This window comes from Neovison vison, chromosome 3 (assembly GCF_020171115.1).
Source record: "Neovison vison isolate M4711 chromosome 3, ASM_NN_V1, whole genome shotgun sequence".
In the NCBI taxonomy this organism is placed as follows: Eukaryota; Metazoa; Chordata; class Mammalia; order Carnivora; family Mustelidae; genus Neogale; species Neogale vison.
In genome coordinates this window covers 124,353,620-124,366,258 of record NC_058093.1, presented here as the reverse complement: position 1 = coordinate 124,366,258, position 12,639 = coordinate 124,353,620, and the positions used below count along the sequence as shown (strand labels likewise).

Genomic DNA, 12,639 nt, shown 5'->3' with positions numbered 1-12,639 from the left:
TGCTATGGTGAGTGCTGTGAAGTATGTAAACCTGGCGATTCACAGGCCTGTATCCCTGGGGCTAACAATACGTTATATGTTAATAAAAATTTTTTTTAAATAAAAAAAAAAAATTTAAATAAACAAACAAATAAATAACTCTTGGCTGTAGAAATAGGCCTAAGGACCTGGGTGGGGGGGGGTGAAGCAGTCCCCCAACTCTGATAGTAGTATGTTACTAAGGTCAGCTCAGTTCACAAAGGGTGGCCAGTAATCAGTCCGTTCATGTGGATATGAGCCGTTCACACTGGGCAGAGAGGGTCATGGTGCTGGGCTGTCACTGGGGGTGGGAGGCGGGGAGGATGCCTGGGGAGTGCAGTGTTCCTACAGCTTCTCTGTCTAATGCCTAGACTGCTCTTGAAGGAAGAGAAGTTGGTGAGTTCATGTGACCAAGGCTGAAGAGGAAGTACAAGGAGTCCCCCACACAAATTAATTTAAATTGTTAGAGAACCAAGAGCCATTAAGCAATTTGACCAATTCTTCACAATTTAGAAATGTGTACTTTGAGCAGGCATATGAGGCAGATCGCCGTACTGATTTAACATGGCAGCCTTCTCCTGTTTTGTTCATATTCTTAGCATGAGAACTTTGTGCACTGTGTTTAACCGTCACCTGTCTTCCTTAAACATATTGTAAGTAAGTCTCTGCCTCTCCTTTTTGAATGGGTCCATTACAGAGAATACAGAAAAGCAGAAGGAAGGAAAAGTGGGTTGGATAGTAGGAGAGAAAATAAAATTAAGTGATAAGGCAGGAATCTGTACAGTAATACTCAGTGTGAGATCAGTGAGTAGCTTTGCTCACTGATAATGTGATGTGAACTTCCCTTTTGTTCTGTTAGCTTTCAGAGTAAATTGAATGTAAAGACAGTCTTTTCCCATGTTAAAAGAGCCACAAAAAGGTAAAAAGAGATCCACAAGGTTGTTGCCAGTTCTAAAAGGGAGATTTGTGGGGACGGGGCAGGGCCCAGAGTCCCAGGGAGAGAGAGAACTTAAGTAAGTTTTGTTACTTACGTAGGATGGGGTCTCAAATTACGTGTGTCACAGTTCATCCACCTGTTGCTGTTAACGTTATGTAGCGTTTATCTGTTCAGTTTTATAGATGATTATTGTACTAGATATTATAGATAATATTTAGATATATAGGTATTATATAGATAATCTAAGAATGTACCACTGTATCATGTGGAAGAGTCACTTCTCGATGAAGCTTTCGGCCCTGCCCGCATCAGTTACCAGTGTGAGCCATCTGCAAAGCTGCCAGCACACGGTGACTTTGTGTGTCACGTCATTTACTTCTGTCAGTTATGTGTCAGTTGATGCCGTTCACAGCATTAACGCAAGGGTTTTCCGTCTTCATGTTATTCACTCATTACATCATCTTTAAGTGCCATTTCTGATCGTCACTGCTGGACCCAGACCTGAAAGAACGGCAGATTTGGAAGAACCTTCTGGTTGGAGCCCTCTCCTAGACCCCACGTCTTTTACTGAGGGGCAGTCAACTGTTTGTACTTGGGAGCTGACTAAGAGGGTTTAATTTTTAGTGACTGTGTATATGTGAAATAAATTTATTTTGAAAGTTTAAGTACAGATCATTTCCTAGGGTTCCCCCCACCGTCCCCGAAAGTTATTTCTTAAGTGTCACTTAAAAGTCAATTGAAACTTGAACTCTGCTGTGTTACTGCTTCCTCGAGTTGATTATACTTCTTCTTTTTTTTTTTTTAAGGTAAAGTGCAAGTTAAGAGTTCAGACATACAAGTTGGAGACCTCATCATAGTGGAAAAGGTTGATGCATTTTTAATATATTTTAGACCTGTCTATGCCAGTGATTAACATTTAGCCTGATTGCAGTAACTTTGAATCCAAAGGAAATTGTTTGAGACAGTTATTTTAAATCTTAACTTCTTTGTATAAGTTATAATATACATGAAGAAAAATCTAGATTTTTCTATAGTCTGTTTTACTTTAGTACATCTCAGTGTGTGCAGGTGAAATTGTATTTTGTCTAAAATAAGATGTGTTAACTGCTTAATATTGCATTATCAGAATAATTTCATTTGAATAAGGAATTATAATTAGGTAGAACCTATTTAGAATATTAGAATATGTTTCATTTTCTAAGACCTTTATCTCTTTATCGCACAGATACGCTATACATAGGTATTCTTCTTGGGATGTAAAAACTTCAAGAAGGAAAGGTCCGTGGAAGTAAGAGACTATAGAAAAAGCTTATTAGGTCATTGTAGGAAAAGGCCAAAAAGAAAACCCCTCAGTGTCAGACTTGGACGTTGTTGGGTGCCCTGGGGGGCGCCTGGGTGGGCTGCCTGCTGTGGTGGGTGAGCTTCTGCACGCACTGACCGCCCTGAGAAATGGGATGATGGACAGCCTCTGGTTTTTCTTTCTCTTTTTTCCTTTTTTTCTGTTCCTAAGGCTCTAGGACAACTTTAAAAAAACAACAACAAAAAAAACCTCTTGTTTGAGAAGTTATAATAGTCCTCTTAGAAGACTAGTTTGAGCCCTCGGTGCCATCTGGCACACAGGCCAGGTAGCCAGCCTGAGCCGCCCGGTGGAGATGTCCGGTACAGGGTCTCTCTCCTCAAGACTGAAGGGGGCTTTGTGTTGCTGCAGTAATCTGTATGCTGAGAATGTTTGGGGTATGTGTGCTTGATTTTACAAAATGGGAAAAATTGAACATAATGATTTGCAGCTCATTTTATAGCGTTAGGTGATGTGGACACTAAGTTATGGGCTTTTGATCCGTGGTTAGCTTTTCAGGCGGTGTCTGTTCTGCGGTGATTGTATATGCTCGGGAGCGCCCGCCCGCGTCCATCTCGGAGTGTTTCTGGAGGGGCGTGTTGACCAGAGAGACCACCGAGCCGCCTGGAGTCAGACCCCACTGGTTCGCGCCTCCCAGCTTCTCTGATCGGGAAGTGGGCCGTAGATGGGTGTGGGTCCTCGCTGCGGCTCCCTCTCAGGACTGTGGTCAGCCGGTGGCCCTCGCCTCCAGCTCACTTGGGTTGTCGGCAGGTGCCCGGCCTCAGCTCCATGAGCTTTTAGCTGGAGGCGTCCCTCACTCCTGTCCACGGTCGGGAGGCAGGGGGCCCTCCTCAGGGCAGGTCCCTGTGGCCTGCCAGGAGAAGGTGGGAGTGCCGGCGGCATGGCCTCGCGGGCTGGGACCTGGCGTCAGCAGTGACAGTTGTCGCCTCTTACTTCCCCTGGAAGAGGCGTTCTGGTGTTGGTGGTGGGGTCTGAAGAGCAGATAGAGTCCCTCGTTGCGGATCAGGGAGCGCTGTTTGGCCTTCTCACTCTTCTGTCCCATCTCCTCTGCTCTCCTGCTCACGCACGGTCTCCTTCCCGTTGCTGCCTGGGCTGATCGAGCGGTGTGCCCTTCAGTCCTCCCGTTTTTACCGAGTAACGCAGGAGCCCTTCTTGGCCATGTTGCAAGAGCCCCGCTCTCCAGTCCTGTAGATGGATGTGAAAGAAAGACTTCGGCCCGACGTCTGGGCGTTCTCCCTGAGCTTCCCTCGGGCCCCCCAGGTGTGCCGTCCACCGGGGAGAGGTCGATGAGTCACGGGGGCCCCGTAGACATCCGCATCAACGTTTTACTTGAATGTGGTGGTGGCTGTGTCTGTCTGTCACTTTTGTGCTCCATGGGTAGCGCAGGGTGAATAGCCTCCCACGCGGGATCAGTACCGTGTACGCGCGAGTGAGCGGTCCCTGTCCGGCCCTGACGCTGACAGATTTGGTAGCAGAGCTAGAGGAGGGACTTCTAAAATATTTTCACTAACCTTTAGGAAATGTTGTTGGACACTAAAAGATAGGGGCGGCCCCTGAACCTGCGTTAGTTTTTATATTTCCAGTTTTGTACTCATTTTCATATAAAAATTTTCCACATATTTTGGTTACCTACGAAACAGAAATATTTAGGAATCTGAGATATAATGTCTAGTAATTAATATATAAAGTGATATATTTCTAGTCGTGGATTAATATTTGTTGAACCCATGGGTAGCGCAGTGTGAATAGGTTTCTGTAGTGAAAATGAGTTACTGACCGACCTCACCATCGTAATGAAAGAGCAGAGATATGGTAGCAAATGGCTTTGTCCTTTTCCTTTTTAATTAAGAATCCTGGCAACACTTACCACTAACCAGGAAAGCAATTTCTCTGTTACTTGACCATACTGCTACTCAGAAATTAATGTTTGGATTATTTCCAAGGCGGACTTTATGTTGGAGAGTAACCCTCCTAATTCTGTTTCTGACTGTGAAATTGAAATTAGTGTACTGACCGTCGTTGGGTGGGTATTTAAAACGTGCTGGCCAAATTCAGACCAGTGTGAATTTCAGACCAGGGTGTGGAGGGAGCCGTACCGCTCACAGGAGGGCAGCAGCCCGGGACAGTAGGAGAGAGCAGACATGGGCTTTGTGTTAGATGGGTCAGGGTTTCAACTCCTCTTTGTCCTCCCTCACACTCTCCCTAGGAGAAGCAGCTCTTTGACATGCACTTAGAACGTGGTAGACTAGAACCACGCAGGGTCAAGATGAGATCACGCGTGCAGGGTGAGGAAGGAAAACCGAAGATTGGTTCCTGGCGTAACAGGGAGCCCTCCTAAGACAGACTCAAAATTTAGACAAACATGTCAACTGAAATAGTATTACTGGAGGAATGTGTCAAGTAGGGTGACTGTTTGGAACTGGAGACTAAGAAGTCGAAGGTTGCCCAGTCACTGATTGTCCAGGTCCTGACATCAGCTCTGAAGTCCCGGTGTCTGAGGAGGATCCCAAGGACACGCGCAGAGCAGGATCGAAGGTGACGCGGGAGAGTCCTCCTTCGTTTCTCAGCCTGAACATCTTTTTTAACAGCTGAATTTTAAAGACGGTTTCTTTATCCTGTTTTTTGAGGTAATGCAATTTAGTAAATATTTTAAACAATTTAATGAGTAAGTATTACCATGTATATTTTAGTATCCAGAACAAACACTATAAAAAATGCAGAGAAATACAGTCTGAGGTACTAAGACAGACCCCTGGAAAGGGTTCAGGTAACATGCAAGAAAGCAGGAAGTTTGAAACTGAAGAATGACTACCACAGGAAACCAATAGAAAACAAATAATAAAATAAAGACTTAGACTCTGACGTGTCATGTATACACTAATTACTTTCATGATGAACAGTCTAGATGTACCAACCCTGAGGTAGGCAGAGTGGATAAGGAAGTGAGACCCAGCCATTCACAGGGAATTCAAATCCAGTGACACAGGATGAAAGAAAGTAACAGGGTGGAAAAGTTACACCACAAAAATTGATCAGAAGTAGGAGGACCTATATGAATATCCAGTGACATAGGGCTCAGAGTAAAGAAAACAACTAGAGGGACAGAGGCATGTCTCATAATGATAATTAGGGTTACACATCAGGAAGACAAAATAACTATAAATTTGCACTCACCGGGTAACGGAATCACAAAATTCACGAAATCAGAAACTCTTGCAGCTGAACAAAAGAAATAGACAAATCCACAGCAATGAATGAGAACTTCAGCTCCAGTCTTTGAGCATCGGATAGAAGTGCTGGGCAGGAAATCAACCGTGGTACAGAAGAGCCGCCCTGAATCAGCCAGCAAGAGCCGACCGGCATGTACTGACCACCCTCCCAAACAGGGGAAGAGCACACACTTATTTCAAGTGTCCATAGAACGTGCATCAAGATAAAGCATATCCATAAAACCACCCTCGAAAATTTGAAAACAATTTGAATTTTAGAGTGGGTTGTTTCATCAATAACAGTAGAGTCAAACTAGAAATTAATAACTGCACAACAGGAGAACTCTAAAATATGTGAAAAGTAAGCAGTGTGCTCTAGTTATGGAATAAGTATCTGGGAGACAAAATAGAACTGCATAAAAACGAAACTAGAGTACAAGGGTCATTCGTACAGCAGTGCGGACAGGGAGTTCCGTAGCAGGCAGTGCCAGCATTCCCAAGAAGTAAAGACCTCAAGTTAATAGTCTGACTTCCTAGCTCAGGAAACTAGAAGACGACCAGAACTAAACCAATGCATGCAGAAGGAAGGAAATAAGAAATATCACAGGAGATCAATGATAACTGAAAATAGGAAGACAAGATAGTAAACCAGAGAGAGCAAAAGCACCAGCCACCTCAGGAATGACAGAGGGGACGTTACTGCTGGTCCAGAGCAGTTGAAAGGGTCACTGCAGAATGCTGACCCCGGTAAACACCCGTAGTAGCTTTCCTCCAGGCGACACACTGGCTTCGACGAGGCGGATCCATTCTTCCCGCACCACAAACTATCCACACTCGGTCAGAATGAAACACATCATAGGAACGGGTCTACAAACAGTAAGGAAATGGAATTAGCAATTTAAGGTCTCCAAGAAGGAAATATCTAGGTCCAGAGGTTTTTATTGAAGAATTCTTTTGAGACTTTTAAAGAAGACTTAGCATCATTTTTATACAGTAGTTTCCAGAAAATAGTTGAGGAGGGAACGCTGTGCAGCTTGTGTTAAGAGTCCGTCGCCATCCTCATACCAGCACAAGAGAAAACAAATATCCCTTGTGAATACAGACACGAAAATTCTTTAAGAAAATAACTGCTGGTTGATAACAGCAGTACATATAGAAAATTCTACATCATGAAGAAGTGGAGCTTATTCCAGATACTTAAGGCCAGCTCAGCATTCTAAATCGCCCCGTGTGACCCACTCTGAACAGGCTAAAAGAAAATTATATGATCGTGTCCACATGTGACTACATCCAACACCCATTCATAATAAAAATTCTCCACAGTTTGAGTAGGTGGTAGTTACCTTAATTATATTTAAAAGGCATCTGTAAAAATAGACCAACACCATTCTAAATGGTGAGATTCTGAGTGCCTCTCCTTTCAGACTGGGAGTCAGTCAAGGCTGTCTGTTGTGTCTGCTGTTACCACTCGTACTTAGCTAACATTACCAGCTACATAGAATAAGGCAAGTAAAGGAAATTAAAGGAATTCAGATTGGAAAGGAAGAAATAAAAATGTCCCCATTTGCAGACAACATGATTGTGTGTATAGACAACCCCAAGGAACTGATGAAAACCCTGGAACTAATGGTAAGGAGTAGGTTCAGCGAAGTGGCAAATTGTAAGACACCACTTAGACTCCTGTCCCATTTCCAGCATGTGGAAACGGAAATTAGAAATGAAGTCCTCCTGGGGCGCCTGGGTGGCTCAGTGGGTTAAGCCACTGCCTTGGCCTCAGGTCATGGTCTCGGGGTCCTGGGATCGAGTCCCGCATCGGGCTCTCTGCTCAGCGGGGAGCCTGCTTCCTCCTGTCTCTCTCTCTGCCTGCCTTTCTGCCTACTTGTGATCTCTGTCAAATGAATAAATAAAAAAAAAGGAAAAAAAAAAAAAAAGAAATGAAGTCCTCCTGTAGTCACTACTATGGAAACAAAGTCTTAGGTTTGCCGAAGATAACAGTGGGTTCATGAAAGTAATCGAAGACACTCTAGTCTTGGATTGGAAAATTCCAGTTTTCCTAAAACTGAATATAGGTTTACTTTAATTAACATTAAAATCTCAGCGAGGTTTTGTTTTTTGTTTTCATTTTTTTAGAAAAAATAAACTTATTCTAAAACATATTTGTCGAGGCTAAAATGGCTAAAACAGCCTTGACAAGGAGAGAAAAGGGAGAAGGATCACTTCCTGATGTTAAGGCACACTACCTTGCTGTTTTTATCAACACTGTAAGAGGGGTAGAAACAGATCCGTGGAGCATTGTGGAGAACCCAGAAAGAGACACACCCAGATGCTCAAGTGATTTTTGATAAAGTACAAAAGCAGTTAAAATGGAGAAGGGTTCACTTTTCAGCAAATGAGGCTGGAGCTAGCAGGTTCAGAACATGAACTCAATTTAACTATCCGCTTTATATAGCTATTAAGTCAGAACGGATGATGGAGTTTTCCTCTGACTGACTTACTGCACATGGCACGACACCCTCCGTCTCCGTCCACGTTGTTGCAGATGGAAAGATTTCATTCTTCCTGATGGCTGTGTAATATTCCTGCGCACGCGCGCGCGCGCGCACACACACACACACACACACACCCTGTATCGTTATTCACCAGACCACGGACATCTAGGCTCTCCTAGAAAGACAAACACCATGTGATCTCACTCACGTGGCATTGAAGAAACAGATGAACATGTGGGAAGGAGGGAAGGAAGAAAAGGAGATGGAGAAACAGGCCTTAAGTGACTTTTTTTTTTTTAAAGATTTTATTTATTTATTTATTAGGAGTGAGCACAAGGAGGACTGAGGGAGTGGGAGAAGCAGACTTGCTGCTGAGCAAGGAGCCCGATGTAGGGCTCAGTCCTAGGACCCTGGGATTGTGATCTGAGCCCAAGGCAGATGCTTCACTGACTGAGCCGCCTGGGCGCCCACCATAAGTGACTCTTAACAATAAAGAACAAACCAAAGGTCCATGGAGGGAGGAGGGTGGGGGATGGGCATTAAGGAGGCACTTGTGATGAGCACTGTGTATTGAGTGTTAGTGAAAAATAGCCGAATTCTGCTCCTGAAGCCAACATCGTACTATATGTTAACTAACAAAATTTAAGAAAAAGCAGATCATGGATTTAAGTGAACATTGTGGAAGTTTAAAACTTAGAAAAAAATGTAGGAGAAAATAATCAGAATCTAGGGCAAGAAAATTGTTCTTAAACACCAAAAGTACAATGCATGGAAGAAAAAAACCCTGATAATTGCATCTCATTAAAAGAAGAAAGATTTGTGCTTATGAAAGATACGATGAAAACACGGGCTATAAACCATATAGCGGACAAAGATTTTTATATCTGGAATATGTACAAACTGAACAGTGAGGAAAAATCAAATTACAGGAATCCATCAGAATCCTAGAGGAGAACACAGACAGTAATCTCTTCGATATCAGCCACAGCAACTTCTTTCAAGATATGTCTCCAAAGGCAAAGGAAACAAAAGCAAAAATAAACTTTTGGGACTTCATCAAATTAGAATATGAACGGAAGATACAAGAGACATTTCTCCAAAGACGAGTACAGACGGAGAATAAACACATGAGAAGATGTTCCACGTCATTCGAGGTCCGTGAACGCAGGCTGAAGCATGACGTGCCAGTGCACAAGGAGCAGGGGGGCTGCGGGGAAGACTGGGGACAGTGCCACATGCTGGCACTGATGTGCGGGACGTGGGTCGCTCGTGGGTTTCTAGTGGGAGCGTCAACGGTGACACTTACTCTGGAAGATCATTATATCGTCTCCTGAAAAATTAAATACGCAGTTATTGTATGACCCACCAGTGGAACTCTTGGACCTTTTATCACAAAATATATTAATACAAGTTTACACAGAAGTCTATATGTGAGTGCTGATTGCCTGGGTTACTCGTACTAGCCCCGTGTCAGACAGCAGCCAGGTATCCTGAATGGGTGCGAGTCCGAGAGGCAGGTGCACATCACCCCAGGGGGTATCATGTTAAGGAAGCACAGGCGTCTGCCGCTGGGTGGCTCGCTGTCTGGAGGGGAGGGAAAAATAAAAAGCATCCAGTGATTGAAGTCACCTAGTTTAAACAAACTAATGAGTGCTTCACAGGATAAAATGGGAAGGGAATAAAGACCAATGGTCTGAAAGTGAAATTAAGAAAAAAAATTCTATTATGATAGCATTAGAAGGAATAAAATACTTACAAATAAAATTACTGTTAAGAATAAGCAACAGAGGGCACTTGGGTGGCTCAGTTGGTTGGGCGACCCCCTTCAGGTCAAGTCATGATCCTGAAGTCCCAGGATTGAGTCCCGCATCGGGCTCCCTGCTCAGCAGGGGGTCTGCTGCTGCTCCCTCTGACCCTCCCCCCTCACGCTCACTCACTCTCATTCTCTCTCTTTCAAATAAATGAATAAAATCTTAAAAAAAAAATAGTCTATAGGCCTTTATGTACTCTGCCTGGGAATTTCCTATTAGTTAAATGTCACAAGTAATTTTTCCTCCCTGGTGTGCTATGTTGAAGAGAGATTGTTAATTTTGATGAAGTCTACCTTATTAGTCTTTTCATTTATGGTTAGTTGGGGATTTTTGTTTTGTTTTTTAAATTTTTGTTTGTGGAGAAGGAGGAATCTTGTTAGGTTTGGTGGGGAAGAAATCCTTCCTACCAAAATGTTATGAAAATATTCTACAGTAACTTTGAGGGCTTTTAGTGTTGACTTTGACATTTAGAAGCAGAATTTCTTTGGAACAGAGTCTCCTGTTCTGATGGATAGTATTGATCGCCTCCTGTCATCTCATGTGTCATCTAAGTTTCTTGGTACTGTTTCTTGCAAAGACCGCAGGTTCCTCATCGCTCTGCGCTGGCACGCTTCCTCATTAATCTGGCGTCCGTTTTTGGATGGCCTCCCTTCTGGAGTCTCTGAGATCGCATTGCTATAATCACCTATTTTAGTAGAATACCATCTTGTCTTAATTGCTCTGGTTTAATATTTCAGCTTTGTTACATTATAGACTCAACCTTCCGTGTTTCTCACATTTGTCCTGTTCATGCTTGGCCTTTACATTTTCTTCTGAATATTAGGAATACCTGGTCAGTTCCTCCCAAAATACATGTTAAGATTTTGATTGGGTTTGTGTTAAAATATAGATCAATTGGTAGGCATGTGACATCTTTGCATTCTGATTTTGGAAAATGATGTGTTCTCTGTGTTTTGGTTTTATATAATGTCTTTCAGTAATGTTTGTTAGTTTTCGTTTAGAGAACTTGACTTCCTTGTCTTATTAGTTATAGTCTAATCTCAGTTTTTCTTATTGCTGGAATGAGCGTATCTAAAAAATACTTTATTACTGCTTATTATTTGTGTTTATGCACTTGTTTTCTGGGCCATTAGTTTTTTTTTTTTAAAGATTTTATTTATTTATTTGAGAGAGAGAGCATGAGAAGGGGGAGGGTCAGAGGGAGAAGCAGACCGCCTGCCGAGCAGGGAGCCTGATGCGGGACTCGATGCTGGGACTCCAGGGTCATAACCAGAGCTGAAGGCAGTGGCTTAACCAACTGAGCCACCCAGTTGTTTTTATATTTGCTTACATCCTTGTACTTTCTTTGGGGTTCATTGGCTTTCCCCCTCTGCTTTCAAGTGGATATTTAGCTTGTGCTTTTAGCTTCCTTTATATATTGTATGCATTTAAATATATACATTTTCCTCTTAACATTTTCCTTTGGCTTTGGCAGAATGGTTTCACAAAAATTGAGTTTTTGTTATCATTCCATTAAAAGCATTTTCTAATTTCCATTGGGATTTCTTTTTTTTTTTTTTTTTTAATTTTATTTATTTATTTGACAGACGGAGATCACAAGTAGGCAGAGAACCAGGCGGGGGTGGGGTGGGGGAAGCAGGCTCCCTGCTGAGCAGAGAGCCCAATGCGGGCCTCCATCCCAGGACCCTGGGATCATGACCTGAGCCGAAGGCAGAGGTTTAACCCACTGAGCCACCCAGGTGTCCCTGGGATTTCTGTTTTGACTGAAGAGTTCTTGAGATCTTAATAATTGACCCTTCTTCATTCATGTTAGAAAGAGGTAGCTTTATCCCACAACATCTCGTTTTTACCTTTAACGACGTATGTTTGTTTGTATTACTTGCTTACTGACAAGTAATCCATTTCTTTATCGTGTGTGGGTAAATCTTGACTGAGATCTTAAAACTGTATGCATACTTTATGAAATTGTGTGAAGTATTCTTACTTTATATTTTTTCTTTAGTTTGATACAGCTTTTCCAGCTGACAAAAACATTAGTAATGGTTAAATGTATGAAAAGCGAATACTTATATAAGTTTATATGCTATAGGTACCTTTGAGGTTTTGTTCTTTTCTGCCTTACGAGAGACTGTCTCTCAGCTTTGTAGGGTTTTTTTGGTTTGTTTGCTCAGTTGTACATTTATTCATTTAGTTAACATTTAGTAAGTGTTTTATTTATGATGTGTTCTGTTTTGTGTTAGGCTTTGGAAGAATCCTATTCTCACTTTCCAGGGCTATTTGCTCTACTAGGGAGGACATAATTTTTTATAGGACAAAAGCTGCCATATTGTATGTATGAGTTTAGTTAACAGAGAGGCCACAGAAAAGCCAATATTTAACATTTTTCAGAAATGGAGCAGTTTTCAAGTCATCACAAATGCTGTTTTCATGGTTTGTTAATAGGGGAAAGAATCATAAAAAAGTCCAACTAAAAAATTAATTTAAATTAATTTTACAAATTATACAAATTATTGTTAATTGCTTCAGTATAAATTTTAATTATAACTGTTGTTTTAGTTTTTACTAGCTATTTCTACTTTGTAATGGAATGGTATTACTTTATACATTTGCATATAGGTAATTAGTGTTTTATATTACTTTCTGCAGAATCAAAGAATTCCATCGGACATGGTATTTCTTAGGACATCAGAAAAAGCAGGTATTTTTATTTGTATTTAAATTGCTGGTCATTTAGTATTTTAGTTTATTTTTCGCTTTGAAAGGTGAAAGTTAAATTTATTATTATAAAAGTTTTCTTCAAATGATAATACTTTGAATT

The 12,639-nt window shown here is 42.0% G+C and overlaps 1 protein-coding gene across 8 annotated transcripts in view; it reads left to right on the top strand.

The window, feature by feature from the left end:
- Positions 1-12,639, top strand: part of ATP9B (ATPase phospholipid transporting 9B (putative)) — a 223,685-nt gene that overhangs the window by 58,053 nt on the left and 152,993 nt on the right. For 7 of the 8 annotated variants that reach the window (XM_044242779.1, XM_044242783.1, XM_044242781.1 and 4 more), the window contains exons 6-7: positions 1,762-1,820; positions 12,468-12,519. In XM_044242779.1, the coding sequence (XP_044098714.1) occupies positions 1,762-1,820; positions 12,468-12,519 (111 nt within the window). The remainder of the gene's footprint in view (positions 1-1,761; positions 1,821-12,467; positions 12,520-12,639) is intronic. The other variant, XM_044242786.1, reaches the window with a different exon arrangement.